Source organism: Squalius cephalus (assembly GCF_949319135.1).
Source record: "Squalius cephalus genome assembly, chromosome: 3".
Classification (NCBI taxonomy): domain Eukaryota; kingdom Metazoa; phylum Chordata; class Actinopteri; order Cypriniformes; family Leuciscidae; genus Squalius; species Squalius cephalus.
In genome coordinates this window covers 1,145,506-1,166,974 of record NC_137124.1, presented here as the reverse complement: position 1 = coordinate 1,166,974, position 21,469 = coordinate 1,145,506, and the positions used below count along the sequence as shown (strand labels likewise).

The 21,469-nt window shown below is 41.1% G+C and overlaps 1 protein-coding gene across 1 annotated transcript in view; it reads right to left on the bottom strand.

Moving 5' to 3' along the window:
- LOC307155303 (butyrophilin subfamily 1 member A1-like) overlaps positions 1-21,469 on the bottom strand; it is a 35,004-nt gene that overhangs the window by 6,590 nt on the left and 6,945 nt on the right. Inside the window, exons 3-7 of the mRNA XM_079865890.1 lie at positions 16,454-16,813; positions 14,552-14,845; positions 14,099-14,197; positions 14,001-14,021; positions 2,930-2,968 (exon numbers count right to left, since the gene is read on the bottom strand). Coding sequence (XP_079722016.1) covers positions 2,930-2,968; positions 14,001-14,021; positions 14,099-14,197; positions 14,552-14,845; positions 16,454-16,813 — 813 coding nt within the window. The remainder of the gene's footprint in view (positions 1-2,929; positions 2,969-14,000; positions 14,022-14,098; positions 14,198-14,551; positions 14,846-16,453; positions 16,814-21,469) is intronic.

Sequence of the window (21,469 nt, the reverse complement as noted above, 5' to 3'; positions counted from 1 at the left end):
TCACACCAAGGTTCCTGACTTGATGTTTAGTTGTTTGACTCCTAGAGTGAAGGTATGCGTTCACCTTGAGAACTTCATCTTTGTTTCCAAACGCAATGACTTCAGTTTTGTCTTTGTTTAACTGAAGAAAGTTTTGACACATCCAGCTGTTGACTTCATCAATGCATTGGCACAGGGAGTCAATGGGGCTGTAATCGTTAGGCGATAGGGCTAAGTAGATCTGTGTGTCGTCTGCATAGCTGTGGTAAGAGATCTGGTTCTCTCTCATTATTTGGCTCATTGGGAGCATATACAGGTTGAACAGGAGTGGTGCAAGAATTGAGCCTTGAGGGACTCCGCATGTCATGGATGTCCACTCAGACTTATGGTCTCCTATACTCACATAATAACCTCTCCCATCTAAGTATGACCTGAACCATTTTAGGACTATCCCAGAAAGCCCCACCCAGTTTTCCAGCCTGTCAAGAAGTATGTTATGATCAACAGTGTCAAATGCACATAATATCTGTTTAACTGAACAGAAGCAACATAATATCTGTTTAACTGAATTAAAGCGCTGCTCCTCTCTTCTGCGCGAGACGCAGAGAGAGAGAGAGAGAGAGAGAGAGAGAGAGAGAGAGAGAGAGAGAGAGAGAGAGAGAGAGAGAGAGAGAGAGAGAGAGAGAGAGGTGCACGCGCATGCTAGGAGAGCAGAACACCAGAACACATTTCATCATACTACTCCCTAATATTGTTATATAATTCATATTTAGACTTTATACTGTAAAATCATTATTTTAACATTTACAATCACATTTTGTCAAAATTCACCTATTGGAGTATTACTGACAATTGTGTCACATTGAGAACTGAATAGGCCTACTAGAAACCGAAAGTAAAATGCCATTTAAGCCACGCCCCCCAGAACAAATTCATTCATAACTCGAAAACGGAATGTGTCTGCGCGCTCAAATTTTGATGGTAAGGACCTCTCCGAGCTCTTGATCGAAACGTGTCATCGCGGGCCTCGGGAGCGCGACCCCCGCGGATCGCTAGTCCGCGGGATCCCCGATTTTGAACGGCCGTAACTCCCAACCCAGACCACCCCGAACCTTGTGTGAGAGCTCGTTGGAAAGGGCCCGTCCTTGTCTAGCTTCGATTCAAATGTGGTGTAATTTGCCCTGGGCATTCCAGAGATAAAAGCCCCAAAAGATATGCCTTTGAACGGTCATAACTCCTGGCCCCAATCGCCCAAAAACACCTTGATGGTCTCATTCAACACGGCTCCTCAAGCACTATCTATGCTCTGAGTTTCAGAATTTTTAGCCTTCCGGTTCCCGAGATATAAGTGAAAAACCAAATTCCCATTAATTAATTCATTCAATCACTTCAACTGTAAGATGGAAGCTGTAATACCACTGTCCACTAGAGGGAGCAGCAGGATTACATATGACCTTTTCATTAGTTTTCAGTATTGGGAAACAAACAAATGCTTTAAAAAGCATTTTTTTTTCTTTTCTTTTTTTATATTATTAGATCACAAAGGAATTCCTATAGACCAATAAATATATTTTCTCAATAACATATCCCAAAACATTAAAAACATATTTGTGTATGTTTATTTGTGTGTGTGTGGGTGGGTGGGTGTGTGTAAGCATGCATTATTGAGTTAACATAGAAAAACTGGTTTGCTTTAGTGCAGAAAACTGGTGAAAATCATGAAGTTTAAAGTGAAAGTGAGCCAATAAGTGGTCTTCTACTGCCCTCTGCTGGCCATTCTACTTATTAATGAAGTCTTTTCACATGTGCTCACATTCATATTTAGACTCTAAAAATCACTTATATAACAATAACTATTATAACACAATCAGATTTTGTAAGTGTTTATCATTTCATTTGCACTGACACTTCACATAATTGCTAGTAATGTGGTAAATCATAGTAAATCACACTAGAAACATGGTAAATCATAGTAAATAATACTAGAATGTGGTGTATCAAGGTAAATCATGCTAGAATCCTGGTAAATCATTCTAGAACGTGGTATATCATGGTAAATCATGCTAGAACATGGTAAATCATGGTAAACTATGCTAGAGCAGGGTAAATCATGGTAAACCATGATAAATCATGATAAACTATGGTAAATCATGTTAGAATGTGGTATATCATGGTAAATCATGCTAGAACAGGGTAAATCATGGTAAACTATGATAAATCATGATAAACTATGGTAAACCATGCTAGAATCACAGTAAACAATGGTAAATCATACTAGAATGTAGTATATCATGGTAAAATCATGCTAGAATATGGTAAATCAAGGTAAACTAAGATAAAATCATGGTAAACTATGTAAATCATGCTAGAATCATAGTAAATAATACTAGAATGTGGTAAATTGTTGTGGGAGGAGCCTATTTTACTAAAATGGCTATAACTCAAGAAGTAAATGAGATATCTTCACCAAACTCAGTACACATGTGTATGGGTTCAATTTGAGGTCACAGTAAACAATTTTATGGAGATCGGACCATAGGTGGCGCTATAACTGTTAAAAAGCTTTAAAACCATATATTCCCCATGGTAAACTGCCTGTATTGGCTGTAAACGGTCTTTTCCATCTATTATGTCAGTGGTTACATGCTTGCTTAATATAAAATTTAATAACTTTTGATGCTTTTGTGCTTAAAGGCCTTAATTGCTTGAACCCCGATAAATGCTGCTTGCAGCTTTAATTTTTAACTTGTGATTATTTTGTTGTTCTGTTCTTTCTATTTTCAATATTCAAAACAACTTTTCTACAATATTCCACTCAGAGTCTCCAAACCTGTTATATTCATGTTTTCTTCTGCTACAACATGCATGTAGATGTTTACTTAATGATTAGTGGGTCACTTCAGCAGTTCGTATAAAATTATAGCTAATGACAAACAACTTCTTCAAATACCTTTCTTTATCAGTTTCTCCATCGATCCATCCTCGCACTCTAAAATGACAGAATTTCAATGAAAGTTTTAATTATCAGTCTGCTTTCACAAATAGTCCAGACTTTTAAAACAACAATTAAATATACTTTTAACCCTTTCAGGCAGAGAGACTGAATTTCTTTCAAAAATGCATATTGCTGTGAATGGGCAACAAACCATAACAAAACATTTCATCTCATGATAGTTAAATTTATTTTAAAAATCTCATAATGATGTGATTTGGTGATTCTCTGTATGCACTGTGGTTTCTGTGTGTAACCAGCACAGTTCATACATATGCATCATGTTTAATGTTTCCCTTATAAAACAACGTTTCACTTATAAGATTAATTTTATAGTGGTATAATTAAGTTGGCTTGAGAGAGCCAACTTACTGAAATCATATTTAAACTTATTATTAAGTTGGCTTGAGAGAGCCAACTTACTGAAATCCTATTTAAACTTATTAAGTTGGCTTGAGAGAGCCAACATATTGAAATCCTATTTAAACTTATTATTATTATTATTAAGTTGGCTTGAGAGAGCCAACTTACTGAAATCCTATTTAAACTTATTATTATTATTAATCTTCTGTTAAAAACTGTTGACTCAAACTCGTCCTAGAGCTTTAACTCTACATACTCCAAACTCGGCTCAGACACTCAAACTGATCTGAAGTTAGTTGCTATATCTTTTCAGACTGATCGGACTTACGGTTTTCCTAAAAATGACGATCAAAACTCGGAAAAACTCCCATTGACTTACATTAGGGAGTTCTAAAAAATTCAAATTTAGATTCAAACTGACCAACCGACGAAAATTCAAATCAAAATACCTTGAAGACTAAACCAAACTGCCGTTCTATATACTATATGAGCCATTGAGACTCATTTAAACTAATGCACTCTAAACTCATACACTTATAAAGTAATTAACTTATAAACTCATGAATTCATAGACTTATGAACTCTAAAACTCATAAATTAATAAACTCTGAACTCTTAAACTCATTTAAATTTATAAACTCTAAACTCATTTAAACTTATAAACTCAAAACTCATTTAAACTTATAAACTAAACTCAAAAACTTGTACACTTATAAACTCATCCATTTATACACTTATAAACTCTACACTCATAAACTCTGAGTGTGTGTGTGTGTGTGTGTGTGTGTGTGTGTACACACACACACACACACACACTCTAAACTCATTTAAACTTATAAACTCAAAAACTCGTAAACTACTTTAAACTTCAAACCACTTTAAACTTATTAAGTTTAAAGCTTCCAGCTCCCAAGCAACTCCATAGCAACCAAACTTGAGTACCCTAGCAACCGTTTTGCAAGACCTATATCTCTGTATCAGAACATCATATAGAGATGAGGTTTGGCTCTTTTGACTCATGCTAGCAAACAGCACTTCCAACATGCTACACATGCTAGCAGTGAATAGCTACATGCTAATAGCGATTAGTTAAGTGTTAAATCATTCTAAGAACTCTATAAAAACTCCAGAGTAACCATCTGTGACAACTACCAACCACCTAGTAACACCATATCAACCGCCCTGAATACCTTAGCAACCGCCTAGCAACCACCCAGAATACCCTAGCAACCGCCTATCAACACCATAGCAACCACCCAGAACACCCTAGCAACCGCCTAGCAACCACCCAGAATACCCTAGCAACCGCCTAGCAACACCATAGCAACCACCCAGAACACCCTAGCAACTGCCTAGCAACCACCCAGAACACCCTAGCAACCGCCTAGCAATACCATAGCAACCACCCAGAACACCCTAGCAACCGCCTAGCAACCACCCAGAACACCCTAGCAACCAACCAGAATACCCTAGCAACCACCTAGTAACACCATAGCAACCACCCAGAACACCCTAGCAACCACCCAAAACACCCTAGCAACCAACCAGAATACCCTAGCAACCGCCTAGCAACCACCCAAAACACCCTAGCAACACCCTAGCAACCACCTAGCAACCACCCAGAACACCCTTGCAACCGCCTAGCAACACCCTAGCAACCACCCAGAACACCCTAGCAACCGCCTAGCAACCACCCAAAATACCTTAGCAACCGCCTAGCAACCACCCAGAATACCCTAGCAACCGCCTAGCAACACCATAGCAACCACCCAGAACACCCTAGCAACCGCCTAGCAACTACCCAGAACACCCTAGCAACCGCCTAGCAACACCATAGCAACCACCCAGAACACCCTAGCAACCGCCTAGCAACCACCCAAAACACCCTAGCAACCAACCAGAATACCCTAGCAACCGCCTAGCAACACCATAGCAACCACCCAGAACACCCTAGCAACCGCCTAGCAACCATCCAGAACACCCTAGCAACCGCCTAGCAACACCATAGCAACCACCCAGAACACCTTAGCAACCACCCAAAACAGCCTAGCAACCAACCAGAATACCCTAGCAACCGCCTAGCAACCACTCAAAACACCCTAGCAACCACCTAGCAACCACCCAGAACACCCTAGCAACCGCCTAGCAACACCATAGCAACCACCCAGAACACCCTAGCAACCGCCTAGCAACCACCCAAAATACCTTAGCAACCACCTAGCAACACCATAGCAACCACCCAGAACACCCTAGCAACCGCCTAGCAAAAAAAACGTTCTGGTCCAAACTTTCTCAAGCCAACTTAAAGTTTGTCTCGACGAACTTTTGCATCTAGTTATTATTAATATTATTATTATTCTTCTGTAAAAAAACTGTTGACTCAAACTCCTCCTAGAGCTTTAACTCTACATACTCCAAACTCGGCTCAGACACTCAAACTGATCTGAAGTTAGTTGCTATATCTTTTCAGACTGAACGGACTTACGGTTTTCCTAAAAATGACGATCAAAACTCGGAAAAACTCCCATTGACTTGCATTGGGGAGTTCTAAAAAATTCAAATTTAGATTCAAACTCACCAACCGACGAAAATTCAAATCAAAATACCTTGAAGACTAAACCAAACTGCCGTTCTATATACTATATTAGCCAATGAGACTCATTTAAACTAATGAACTCTAAACTCATACACTTATAAACTAATTAACTTATAAACTCATGAATTCATAGACTTATGAACTCTTAAACTCATAAATTAATAAACTCTGAACTCTTAAACTCATTTAAACTTATAAACTCTAAACTCATTTAAATTTATAAACTCAAAAACTCATACACTTATAAACTCATCAATTGATACACTTATAAACTCTAAACTCATAAACTCTTGAGTGTGCGTGTGTGTCTGAGTGAGTGTGTGAGCGAGTTAGTGTGTGTGTGTGTGTGTGTGTGTGTGTGTGTGTGTGTGTGTGCGCGTGTGTGTGTGTGTGTATCTAACTTATTTATCTATCTATCTGTCATGAACTTCAAACTACTGTAAACTACTTTAAACTTCAAACCACTTTAAACTTCTTACGTTTAAAGCTCCCAGCTCCCAAGCAACTCCATAGCAACCAAACTTGAGTACCCTAGCAACCGTTTTGCAAGACCTATATCTCTGTATCAGAACATCGTATAGAGATGAGGTTTGGCTCTTTTGACTCATGCTAGCAAACAGCACTTCCAACATGCTACACATGCTAGCAGTGAATAGCTACATGCTAATAGTAATGAGTTAAGTGCTATATCATGCCAAGATCATGCTAAGAACTCTATAAAGACTCCATAGTAACCATCTGTGACAACTACCAACCACGTAGTAACATCATAGCAACCACCCAGAATACCTTAGCAACACCATAGCAACCACCCAGGACACCCTAGCAACCGCCTAGCAACCACCCAGAATACCTTAGCAACTGCCTAGCAACACCATAGCAACCACCCAGAACACCCTAGCAACCGCCTAGCAACCACCTAGAATACTCTAGCAACCACCTAGCAACACCATAGCAACCACCCAGAACACCCTAGCAACTGCCTAGCAACCACCCACAACACCCTAGCAACCGCCTAGCAACCACCCAGAACACCCTAGCAACCACCTAGCAACACCCTAGCAACCACCCACAACACCCTAGCAACCACCCAAAACACCCTAGCAACCAACCAGAATACCCTAGCAACCGCCTAGCAACCACCCAAAACACCCTAGCAACCACCTAGCAACCACCCAGAACACCCTTGCAACCGCCTAGCAACACCCTAGCAACCACCCAGAACACCCTAGCAACCGCCTAGCAACACCCTAGCAACCACCCAGAACACCCTAGCAACCGCCTAGCAACCACCCAAAATACCTTAGCAACCGCCTAGCAACCACCCAGAATACCCTAGCAACCGCCTAGCAACACCATAGCAACCACCCAGAACACCCTAGCAACCGCCTAGCAACCACCCAGAACACCCTAGCAACCGCCTAGCAACACCATAGCAACCACCCAGAACACCCTAGCAACCGCCTAGCAACCACCCAGAACACCTTAGCAACCACCCAAAACACCCTAGCAACCAACCAGAATACCCTAGCAACCGCCTAGCAACCACTCAAAACACCCTAGCAACCACCTAGCAACCACCCAGAACACCCTAGCAACCGCCTAGCAACACCATAGCAACCACCCAGAACACCCTAGCAACCGCCTAGCAACCACCCAAAATACCTTAGCAACCGCCTAGCAACACCATAGCAACCACCCAGAACACCCTAGCAACCGCCTAGCAAAAAAACGTTCTGGTCCAAACTTTCTCAAGCCAACTTAAAGTTTGTCTCGACGAACTTTTGCATCTAGTTATTATTATTAATCTTCTGTTAAAAACTGTTGACTCAAACTCGTCCTAGAGCTTTAACTCTACATACTCCAAACTCGGCTCAGACACTCAAACTGATCTGAAGTTAGTTGCTATATCTTTTCAGACTGATCGGACTTACGGTTTTCCTAAAAATGACGATCAAAACTCGGAAAAACTCCCATTGACTTACATTAGGGAGTTCTAAAAAATTCAAATTTAGATTCAAACTGACCAACCGACGAAAATTCAAATCAAAATACCTTGAAGACTAAACCAAACTGCCGTTCTATATACTATATGAGCCATTGAGACTCATTTAAACTAATGCACTCTAAACTCATACACTTATAAAGTAATTAACTTATAAACTCATGAATTCATAGACTTATGAACTCTAAAACTCATAAATTAATAAACTCTGAACTCTTAAACTCATTTAAATTTATAAACTCTAAACTCATTTAAACTTATAAACTAAACTCAAAAACTTGTACACTTATAAACTCATCCATTTATACACTTATAAACTCTAAACTCATAAACTCTGAGTGTGTGTGTGTGTGTGTGTGTGTGTGTGTGAACACACACACACACACACACACACACACACACACACACACTCTAAACTAATTTAAACCTATAAACTCAAAACTCAAAAACTCGTAAACTACTTTAAACTTCAAACCACTTTAAACTTCTTAAGTTTAAAGCTTCCAGCTCCCAAGCAACTCCATAGCAACCAAACTTGAGTACCCTAGCAACCGTTTTGCAAGACCTATATCTCTGTATCAGAACATCGTATAGAGATGAGGTTTGGCTCTTTTGACTCATGCTAGCAAACAGCACTTCCAACATGCTACACATGCTAGCAGTGAATAGCTACATGCTAATAGCGATTAGTTGAGTGCTAAATCATGCCAAGATCATGCTAAGAACTATAAAACTCCATAGTAACCATCTGTGACAACTACCAATCACCTAGTAACACCATAGCAACCGCCCAGAACACCCTAGCAACCGCCTAGCAACACCCTAGCAACCACCCAGAATACCCTAGCAACAGCATAGCAACCACCAAAACACCCTAGCAACCACCCAGAATACCCTAGCAACAGCATAGCAACCACCAAAACACCCTAGCAACCACCTAGCAACATCATAGCAACCACCCAGAACACCCTAGCAACCGCCTAGCAACACCATAGCAACCACCCAGAACAACCTAGCAACCGCCTAGCAACACCCTAGCAACCACCAAAACACCCTAGCAACATCCTAGCAACCACCTAGAATACCCTAGCAACCGCCTAGCAACACCCTAGCAACCACCCAGAATACCCTAGCAACCGCCTAGCAACAGCATAGCAACCACCCAGAACTCCCTAGCAACCGCCTAGCAACCACCCAGAATACCCTAGCAACCGCCTAGCAACACCATAGCAACCACCCAGAACACCCTAGCAACCGCCTAGCAACCACCCAGAATACCCTAGCAACCGCCTAGCAACACCCTAGCAACCACCCAGAACACCCTAGCAACCGCCTAGCAACCACCCAGAACAACCTAGCAACCGCCTAGCAACACCCTAGCAACCACCAAAACACCCTAGCAACATCCTAGCAACCACCTAGAATACCCTAGCAACCGCCTAGCAACACCCTAGCAACCACCCAGAATACCCTAGCAACCGCCTAGCAACATCATAGCAACCACCCAGAACACCCTAGCAACCGCTTAGCAACACCATAGCAACCACCCAGAACACCCTAGCAACAGCATAGCAACCACCCAAAGCACCCTAGCAACCGCCTAGCAACCACCCACAATACCCTAGCAACCGCCTAGCAACAGCATAGCAACCACCCAGAACTCCCTAGCAACCGCCTAGCAACACCCTAGCAACCACCCAGAACACCCTAGCAACCGCCTAGCAACCACCCAGAACAACCTAGCAACCGCCTAGCAACACCCTAGCAACCACCAAAACACCCTAGCAACATCCTAGCAACCACCTAGAATACCCTAGCAACCGCCTAGCAACACCCTAGCAACCACCCAGAATACCCTAGCAACCGCCTAGCAACATCATAGCAACTGCCTAGCAACCACCCAAAACACCCTAGCAACCGCCTAGCAACCACCCAGAACACCCTAGCAACCACCTAGCAACACCCTAGCAACCACCCAGAACACCCTAGCAACCACCTAGCAACCACCCAGAACACCCTAGCAACACCCTAGCAACCACCCAAAATACCTTAGCAACTGCCTAGCAACACCCTAGCAACCGCCTAGCAACACCCTAGCAACCACCCAGAACACCCTAGCAACCACCCAGAATACCCTAGCAACCGCCTAGCAACACCATAGCAACCACCCAGAACACCCTAGCAACCGCCTAGCAACCACCCAAAACACCCTAGCAACCGCCTAGCAACCACCCAGAATACCCTAGCAACCGCCTAGCAACACCATAACAACCACCCAGAACACCCTAGCAACCACCCAGAATACCCAAAACACCCTAGCAACTGCCTAGCAACCACCCAGAACACCCTAGCAACCAACCCAAATACCCTAGCAACCACCTAGCAACAGCATAGCAACCACCCAGAACACCCTAGCAACCGCCTAGCAACCACCCAAAATACCTTAGCAACCGCCTAGCAACATCATAGCAACCACCCAGAACACCCTAGCAACCGCCTAGCAAAAAACTTTCTGGTCCAAACTTTCTCAAGCCAACTTAAAGTTTGTCTCGACGAACTTTAGCATCTAGTTATTATTATTATTATTATTATTCTTCTGTTAAAAACTGTTGACTCAAACTCGTCCTAGAGCTTTAACACTACATACTCCAAACTCGGCTCAGACACTCAAACTGATCTGAAGTTAGTTGCTATATCTTTTCAGACTGATCGGACTTACGGTTTTCCTAAAAATGCCGATCAAAACTCGGAAAAACTCCCATTGACTTACATTAGGGAGTTCTAAAAAATTCAAATTTACATTCAAACTCACCAACCGACGAAAATTCAAATCTAAACACCTTGAAGACTAAACCAAACTGCCATTCTATATACTATATTAGCCAATGAGACTAATTTAAACTAATAAACTCTAAACTCATACACTTATAAACTAATTAACTTATAAACTCATGAATTCATAGACTTAACTCTTTAACTCATAAATTAATAAACTCTGAACTCTTAAACTCATTTAAACTTATAAACTCTAAACTCATTTAAAACTTATAAACTCTAAACTCAAAAACTCTAACACTTATAAACTCATCAATTTATACACTTATAAACTCTAAACTCATAAGCTCTGAGTGTGTGTGTGTGTGTGTGTGTGTGTGTGAACACACACACACACACACACACACACACACACACACTAAACTCATTTAAACTTAAACTCTAAACTCATTTAAACTTGTAAACTCAAAACTCGTAAACTACTTTAAACTTCAAACCACTTTAAACTTCTTAAGTTTAAAGCTTCAAGCTCCCAAGCAACTCCATAGCAACCAAACTTGAGTACCCTAGCAACCGTTTTGCAAGACCTATATCTCAGTATCAGAACATCGTATAGAGATGAGGTTTGGCTCTTTTGACTCATGCTAGCAAACAGCACTTCCAACATGCTACACATGCTAGCAGTGAATAGCTACATGCTAATATCAATTAGTTAAGTGCTAAATCATACCAAGATCATGCTAAGGACTCTATAAAAACTCCATAGTAACCATCTGTGACAACTACCAACCACCTAGCAACACCATAGCAACCGCCCAGAACACCCTAGCAACTGCCTAGCAACCGCCCAGAATACCTTAGCAACCGCCTAGCAACATCATAGCAACCACCCAGAACACCCTAGCAACCGCCTAGCAACACCATAGCAACCACCCAGAACACCCTAGCAACCGCCTAGCAACCACCCAGAATACCTTAGCAACCGCCTAGCAACACCATAGCAACCACCCAGAACACCCTAACAACCGCCTAGCAACCACCCAAAACACCCTAGCAACCACTTAGCAACCACCCAGAATACCCTAGCAACCGTCTAGCAACAGCATAGCAACCACCCAGAACACCCTAGCAACCGCCTAGCAACCACCCAGAATACCCTAGCAACCGCCTAGCAACACCCTAGCAACCACCCAGAACACCCTAGCAACCGCCTAGCAACACCATAGCAACCACTAAAACACCCTAGCAACCGCCTAGCAACCACCCAGAACACCCTAGCAACCACCCAAAATACCATAGCAACCACCCAGAACACCCTAGCAACCGCCTAGCAACCGCCTAGCAACCACCCAGAATACCCTAGCAACACCATAGCAACCACCCAGAACACCCTAGCAACCGCCTAGCAACACCATAGCAACCACCCAGAACACCCTAGCAACCGCCTAGCAACATCCTAGCAACCACCAAAAATACCTTAGCAACCGCCTATCAACACCATAGCAACCACCCAGAACACCCTAGCAACCGCCTAGCAACCACCCAAAATACCTTAACAACCACCCAGAACACCCTAGCAACCGCCTAGCAACCACCCAAAATACCCTAGCAACCGCTTAGCAACACCCTAGCAACCACCCAGAACACCCTAGCAACCGCCTAGCAACACCCTAGCAACCACCCAAAATACCCTAGCAACCGCTTAGCAACACCCTAGCAACCACCCAGAACATCCTAGAAACCGCCTAGCAACCACCCAAAATACCTTAGCATCTGCCTAGCAACACCATAGCAACCACCCAGAACACCCTAGCAACCACCTAGCAACCACCCAAAATACCTTAGCAACCATCTAGCAACACAATAGCAACCACCCAGAACACCCTAGCAACCGCCTAGCAACCACCGAGAACACCTTAGCAACCCACTAGAAAACCCCCAACAACTTTTTAGCTTTAAACTACCTAATTTAAACTTTAAACTACTTTAAACTTCAAACTAATTTAAACTTTAAACTAATTTAAACTTCAAACTAATTTAAACTTTAAGCTAATTTAAACTTCAAACTAATTTAAACTTTAAACTACTTTAAACTTCAAACTAATTTAAACTTTAAACTACTTTAAACTTTAAACTAATTTAAACTTTAAACTACTTTAAACTTCAAACTAATTTAAACTTTAAACTACTTTAAACTTTAAACTAATTTAAACTCCAAACTATTTTAAACTTCTTTAAACTTTCTGGTCCGGCTTTCTCAAGCCAACTTAAAGTTTGTCTCGACGAACTTTTTAATCTAGTTGTCTTTATAGCTTCTCATGCTGTATGTTCCCTTCAGTAATACATACAGAAATGTATTTAAAAGTCAACTCAGTTTAACTGGTAACAAAAAAAAAAAAACATGTAAAAAGAATATCGAGTACAGTAAAATTCAATCTACGAAATTTTAAACAAATCCGTCAATTTATACCATTTGGGGCTGCCAAAGGTTTTTTACATTCTATGATTTTATCACATATTGAATATTGTTGTACAAGTTGGACATTGACTGGTATGAACACACTCAAATCAATAGAATCACTCTATAAAAATGCCTTAAAAGTCTTTGATAAAAAACCAATGTCCTTCCATATTTGTAATATGCCTGTTTTGTTTACAAAGTGTTAAATGGATTAGCCCCATCTCCCATGTCGGACTTCTTTAAATCAAAGACTCACAGTGGTGCCAGGACACGGGCTTCCGCTAGAGGTGACTGTGAGGTGCCTTTCAGAAGAACAGCCTTTGGACAAAATGCTCTGTCTGTGAAGGCTTGTAAGTTATGGAACAGTATCCCCATCACTGTCAGGGAATGTTCCACATTTCCTATATTTAAAACCAAACTCAAAGTGTGGCTTAAAGCAAACCAGTCTTGTGACCATTAAGTGACTTTTATTTTACTTTGCTTGTACTTATTCATTTTTGTCATTTTGTATGTTATAAGTTCTGTATTTCTGTAATTTGCCAAGGGACTACGGATGTAAATTAGCCCTGTGGCTATAATCTGGCATGTTTACGTCTGTTTTTGTTGTTTCAATGCAGATGTTCATTAATGTGCATTGTCCCTATCAAATAAATAAATAAATAAAAACTATTTCAGAAGCACCATCAGCAACAGATATTCATAAAATGTTAAGTTTTTGTTGTTTTTTTGCTTGAAACTAGCATTTTCCCCTGGTAACTCTGTGCCTGAAAGGGGTAATTCACTTTATGATTGTATGTAGATGTTGATGAAGTCAGTTCATGTTACTTACTTTGAACTTCTTGTTTCTTCCCTGTAAAACAGATAAAAATATAAACAAATGACAAACTGAATACATAAAAACTGTAGAAGATGAATTCTGTTATTTACCTGTTAGTTTCTTTCTGTATATGTACAGGATCAACCCAACCAAACCAAGACAACAAATGAGAATGATGAAGAAAAGAGCCTTCCATGGATCTGATGAATCTGAGAAAGAGAAACCAGAGGCCAGTTGCATAAACATAGCCATTATGTTAAGACTGTGTCTTAAGAACTAGTATGACCAACTAGCAGTTAGTTGAGGGTAATCAGTCTTACTTTCCAGTTCAAATTAGGCCAATCTACGTTTTTATTTAACTGACTTTAAACATTTATGAGCAGGCTTAATTAAATTAAAAATTACAAGGTAGCAGGGGAAAACATTTAAGGTGTTGGAAATGATGTGAAGTTCAAGCAAACTTGATCACTTTGTAGGAGATAAGTACAAATATCCTGCAATGTCCTGCAACTTAAACATCAAGTATGAGTGAAAATGTTCTCTAACTGAAAATGTTCTCTGACCTGAAGGGATGACGGCTTGTATGTCAATCCTACTTTCTCTAAACTCTCCAGTCTTGAGAGACATTGAGCATGAGACCAGTTGAGCGTCTGAGTGAGAGACAGCCGTCCAGCTGTGGACAGAGAACATCTCATCTGCTCCACGACTGCGAGACACTCTTCCAGGACGGAGAACCATTCGCTCATCTGACATCCAGGTGACATCCGGCTCTGGATACCAGCCGCTGGACTTACAGCTGATGTTCATACGTCCATCATCCAGAGGCTGTGGAAACAGGACAGGAGCGGATCCTAAAGCTGGAAGAGAAGAGACAGATGTTTTACAAACACAGTGCAAGTATATTTTACATTTCTTTGGGTAAATGCATCTCTAATGGTCAGGGACGCGGGAAGTGGGGGTGCTGGGGGTGCTGCAGCACCCCCTGTTTTCACAGAATTGTAAATGCAACGCATGTTAGTTCATTAAAATTTATAAATTTTTAGCATTTAGTCATTTACTTGTAATAAACACTTTAAGTGGGCTATTTAAAAATTGTTATATATGTTAAATTATGTTTTTAAAACATAAGCGCAGAGTGTAGGCTATTGTGTGTGTGTCGAAAGAATTTGTCCGCAGCTGCAAAAAAAAAAAAAAAGTCAAAAACCCCACTGTTAGTGTTTTGAAAGGAGCAGGCAAATATGTAAAATATAGCAGGATACACTTTAATTGTTTACTAATAAAACATTTTTTGTCAGTGTCGGCTATAAGATGAAGTTGTCGAATCGCGATCTTCGCAGCACCAGAGAGAAATGCACATTTCATACGAATTAGGCCTACATAAGCAGCGCAGTCTGTTTTCTTTCGTTTTGAATTGTTCTGCTTTAAAGTAGATATTTCAAGCTATCTATAGCCTATGTCTCAGGTCTGTGAGGCATAGGCTACCTTATAGCCCTACGCTGAGTTTCGGTTCATTTATGAGACGAGCTCCAGGTTCGCCAGCGCCTCCGTGTCCTGATTATCTATTTTCTAATAGCCTTCTTATTTATTAAACCCAGACAATTTTTTTGATGAAACATCGATTAAAATTAAGATACAATTAATACAAAACGAAATTAAATTTAAAGACAGGCTTTGTGCTTTCAGTTTGAGGTCTCTGTGAAAGTTTTAAAACATTCGTTTAGTGCCGCTTTAGAGCGCTCACGTCCGTAACGGAGAACTGTCTGTAACATGTTTTTTTTTTGTGTGTGTGTGAAATAAATTTCTAAAAAAATGCGACTTCGTCCAGTGCGACTTAAGCTATTGGCCTATATGTTTTTTCTTCCTCGTGACGCATTTTTTGACTTATTATGCATTATGCGACTCTGGAGCGACTTATAAAATAGGCTACGGTAAGTTATTTATTATTTTTGTGCAAATGAACAAAACATAAAGTCCCATTCTTTAAGGATTAATTTATGTCGCGTTCGTTGACCGGTCCATTGCGTTACGAATAAAAGCAGAATCAATAAAGTAAAAAATGTGATGTGCAGTCAGGTTTGAGTGAGCGCTATTTGAACAAGCGTTCTCACTGATACGCTTGTTGTGATTCGCGGAGATTTGACGAGTTTTATAGTCTTGATATTGTTTCTTATTCAAAAGTGGTGACGCCCCTACCCCCCCCCCCCCCCCCCCCCCCCCCAAAAAATCAGCACCCCCAACCTAAAAACTCTTCCCGCGCCCCTGCTAATGGTTCAGTGGAGGGTGCTTGACCATTTCTTTGGAAAATGATGGCAGCATTCCTTAAAAAATGGGTTTGATATTCTATTGGTTACAGAGATAGATTAGTAGAAATCTGGAGAAAAGCTTACTCATGCAACAAATCGTGAACTATATCTTTAATAAGGTGTAGAACCTTATAAAACAATGAATTGTAGATTTTGACTCACCAGTGACTTTGAGAACCACCTCTCTGCTGTCATATTCACTTTCTCCACTGACATAACAGTGAAATGAACCTTCATCCTGAATCCTGAGTTTCTCCAGGCGTAGAGAGACGTCTCCATCCTTCAGTCCACCAGACAGATCTGAGCGCAGAGTCAGTGAGCTTCTGTTCCTGAACGATTCCTCCTGGCCGTCCTGGATCTTCCCATGCTGATAGAGGAGAACAGGGTTGCTGAACTCTTGACGGTACCAGCGGATCTCCAGAGTTTCAGCGTTCTCAGGAGGAGAGATCCAGCAGGGCAGAGTGACTGTGGACCCGACATGAGCCACTATCTGATCACGAGGAACCACAACAGTGAACGACACTGAGAGAGACAGAAAGACACACCCAATGAAATATACCATGCCTTAGTCAATAATGCATATGCATTAGTGCAAATATTCTAAGCATAAACTGTATTTGTTTGTATATCTTACATAATGAGCATTTGTAATTCTTCATTTGATTTTCCACTGAATTTAAACGTGTTTGATTAGTTTATTGTGCGCCAAACATATTTGCTTTTTCTTTTGCTTATATAATTGTTAAGATACAGTTTTTCATTTTTTTTTTTTTTTTTTTTTTTTTAATCATGGAAGCAAGCAATCGTTTTGAAATGACCTTGTTGTCAAGAGTTATAGCATTCGGGTTTTAGTTTAGTGTCACATTATCCTAAATAACCTACAATGTGTAATTGTAACCCAGTGCCATAATATCCAATGGAAAGTGTTGATATATATGATTTACTCAATAAATATGAACATTTGTTGATCTATAGCTGTCACGGCTGGTGGCTGTATTGAAGTGCTCGACACAGGGGAAGAAAAAATAAATAAATCTTTAATAAATCCACAACAGAAACAGAAAGGGGATCGCAGGAGATAACAACAACAATAATAATACAAACACAACCACGTAAATAGACGATAACAGACTACGAACTAAGGAGAACTCAAGGCTTAAATAGTAGTGGTCGACCGATATATCGCCGAGGCCGATATATCGGCCGATATTTGGAATTTTTTAGATATCGGCATCGGCCGATAAATCTTTCCGTTTGGCCGATATATTTCAAAACAGTTTGTGACTGTGCATTCGCGCTTTTTTCCACTGACGCGAACAGAGCGAGCGTGAATGAACTGAATACACTCGCTCTGCTCCGCCCAGCACCGTAAAACAAGCCACTCAGAAGTGAAGCAGACATCTGACAGACACAGTAAATGACCATTCGCATTCGCTTTCTAACCTGACGCTACATTGTGTTACACACAAAAACACTCCGGCGTGCAGCAGAGTCTATTCAAACAGTACCGTGATATGTCAGATCCGCAGCCCAGCGGTAGCTCCAGTGGGGGTCACAGATGTGATATAAACGAATTCAAACACAACTGAAAACATTTTACCTCACAAACAGTCAAAAATCCTGTGACTGGCTGTTCCTCAGATACGCGCGTTGTTCTCGGGTTACATTTAAACTAGACGCTGTTTTCCAACGGACTCGCGTGCACGGAAAAGCTGGGTCGCGTTCATTACAGATCAGTTGGTCGCGTGAGGTGGATGAGAGGAGAACACTATGTAATAATATTACATTTAAAAATAAATCCTTGAAAATGTTATTCACTATCTACTGTATTTATTTATCCATGATTGGCGTAATATCGTGTGCAGTATACATTTTCATATGTTCATGTATGTCATGCAAATACATGTGACGGCTTGCAACGTTTTAAAGAAACACACAAGCAAAACTAAACACATAAATCATTATTATTTAAATATACTTGAAGTAAAACAACCTTAAAAAAAGGTTGAACTATTTAAACTATTTTAAAGTAAATAGTGTAAATAAACTATGTGAGATTTATATTTAACTATGTTGTACATAAAATGTATGTAATCTCACATACTATTTTGTCATTATGAATATTCTTTAGATTGGTTCATTAATGATAAATGTTATTTGTTGTAACCTGCAGTAAGCAGCAGTAATTATTTATGTGACTGAAAAAATGACTGCTGCTTACTGCAGGTTACAAATAAATAGTTTTAGTTGCACTAAAACTTTATTTATTGAAGTGTTACCTTACCTTTTTGTTTACATTTTAATTTCTTAGTAAATATTTTTTATTGCAAAAAGAATTTTGCATAAATAGTATGTACAATAAATGTTCATTTAGTTTCACCAATATTCATGTCTCTCATTTACTGTATTCACATGTATTGTATCGGCCTCATATCGGCCAATCGGCCAGATTGCTTTCTCAATATCGGCATCGGCATCGGCCATTAAAAATCCCATATCGGTCGACCACTATTAAATAGATGGGGAGTAATTAGCGTGAAACAGAACTGGTAGAACTAAATAACAGCCTAGGAGACTAACTAGGGATCTAAGGAAAATGTAAACAGAGCAAACGGAGTGAAAACAAAACTAGAACAGAACATACAGTACGCTGTACCCTATAGGAAGGCGCGTCCTCGTGCTGTAACAGTCCAACTGAGGAGAGAGGGTGGGGCTCGGCAACAGGGCAGGCAAAAGGCATGAACCAAAAGGCAAAGAGAACAATGGACAATGACCCACGGCAGAGTCAAAGGAGGGATGGTGAATGTTTGGTTGTCGACACCAGGGGGACGATGGATGGAGATGGAGCTGATAGAGGTGGAGACCAAGGCAAAGATGGAGAGCAGATGGGACCGGGCAACACCAATGGTCCTGGAGTCCAAGGTGTAGCCGCAGTGATTAGTGTCTAGGATGGAGCCAGGGTGCCAGAAGACTGAGGTGTAGCCAGTGGACTGAGGACCGAGGTGGAGCCGGAAGAAAGGTGGAGCCGAAGGGGAGACGAGACAGAGCGCAGCAGAAGATCCTCCATGTAGGGTGACTTCTGACCAAGGCGAGGCCGGAGGGATGAGGGAGCCCGGTGGAGCTTCAAGGACTATGGTCTCTGGTGGAGCCTACGGAGGTATTAGCCAAGGTAGAGCCGATAGGTTGACAGGCCGAGGTGGAGTGACAGAATCAGTGGCTGGAGGCGGAGCTAGGGGATCCTCTTTACTGGGCTGAGCTGGAGATCAGAAGACCCTGGGTAGATCCACACAGTGGAGAGTTGTCAGAGGAGGAGCCGAGGGACTAAAGGGAACCAGCGGTGGTGGGGCTGTGGAACTGGCTGTTATAGGAAGAGGAGGCAGGAGAGAGAGAGGCTCCACTATGGTGAGTGGAGACCTGCAGTTCACCAGCACTCACTCCACAACTCATATAATCATGTATATTCCCCAAAGGACCAAACACCATGAGAGCCCTCCATAAAATGTATGGCCAACCCCATCAGCTAGCCTTACAACACATTGCAGAACTGATGTATGGACCGAACATTCGGAGCGAAGATGTGAAAGCTTTTAGCATGTTCAGACTGTGCATTCCCTGGTTTGTTGGAACAGCTGGGCTAGAAAGGCAATGTCGAGCTGGAGTATGGGTCACGTGTCCAGACTGATGAGCAAACTGCCACATCACCTCAGGTCCAGTTTCAAGAGGTACACACATCCTCTTCATGTCACTATTCCCACATTATTGGACTTTGCGGACTGGCTCGAGCACAAGCTTCAAGTTCAGGAGGAACTTAGCGGTGTTGTGTTAGCGGCCCATAAGTTAATAACTAATGATCGTTGCGACGGAAGTGAATCAATCAAAACTAACTTTAGCTGGACAATAACTTTATTCTAGAGCTGCTGTAAAGCCAAAACAATCTCTGTTACTTTAATTTCCTATTATCACTGTAAAGCTGCTTTGGAACAATCTACATTGTTAAAAGTGCTATATAAAAGAAGATGACTTGACTTGACTTGAACCCGATTCTGCTTCTCTGTTTGTGATCAGACCATTTTAAGCCGTTAAACTCTGGGAAAGCTTTCAGTGAATCCAGTAATCGAATTCATTCAAACAATCAGTCCAAAACAGCAATAATGTAAAGAAGGCCAGGCTGATTACATCAGCGATATCAGAGAGAATAGAGACTCGCATTGTGATTTTAGTTAATTATTTATTCCAGTGTGTGCTTTGCTTTATAACACAAGCTCTGTCATATTCTGTGATTGTTTCTGAAGAGCTACGCACAGGAGTTGTACAGTAAGCGTGTAAGAATAGATTTTCCTGCTAAAACAAAAGCTGAGTTAAAATTCACCCTGCAATAAAGCAATAAAGCAATAAAACGCACCCTGGACAGAAGATCACAAAGAAAGAGCACAGGACATTGTCCCGTCCAAACTCTTCTCCTTCCTTATCTCTGCATCCCCCTCTCCCTCCACCCTCCCTCTCTCCCTGATTCAAGTCACCAAAAGATCACTGAGAATGTCTATATATCACATATAATGTATCTTGTGAATCTATTGTTTTTCCTTTTCATGTTTGGTATCATTTTAAATGTCTCAGTGCGATTGGTAAAATGGTCTTAATTTCATTGCAGTCATTGGTTTAATGAGAAAGATTGAGAACTTAGGAGAATCCTGTTCTCCTCAAGTGTTACCCCCTGGGGTACATGACTTGACCCAAAGCAACAAAATATTGCTATAACCCTTTTGTTCTGGTCTGGGTATTTAAGGGTAGGTGACGGAGCAGTCTTTGGGAACCTGTAACCAGGAACATCCCCCATGCAGTGCTGTGTCCGTGTTTCCTCAAGTCTTACACTTGGAACACACTCACACACCGCTGTGTGTCTCCGTCAGGAATGCATTGCTTACTTTTAGAGTCATCTTTGAGTAATTGATGTCATGTATTTATTATTTCTGAATTGGTTTTTAATCACTTGGGTAATCGGCATGATACATTTTACCTGACAAATAAATGTTACATCTTTATTTATTCTGAAGTATTCTGAAATCATTTTTCCAAGTAGATTAAAGTGCAGTCCGGTGTTTCCTCAAATCTCTGTCCAGGATAGATCAAACCGAAGGCACTAATGAATGGAGCATGGGGCACATCATTAAGGAGACC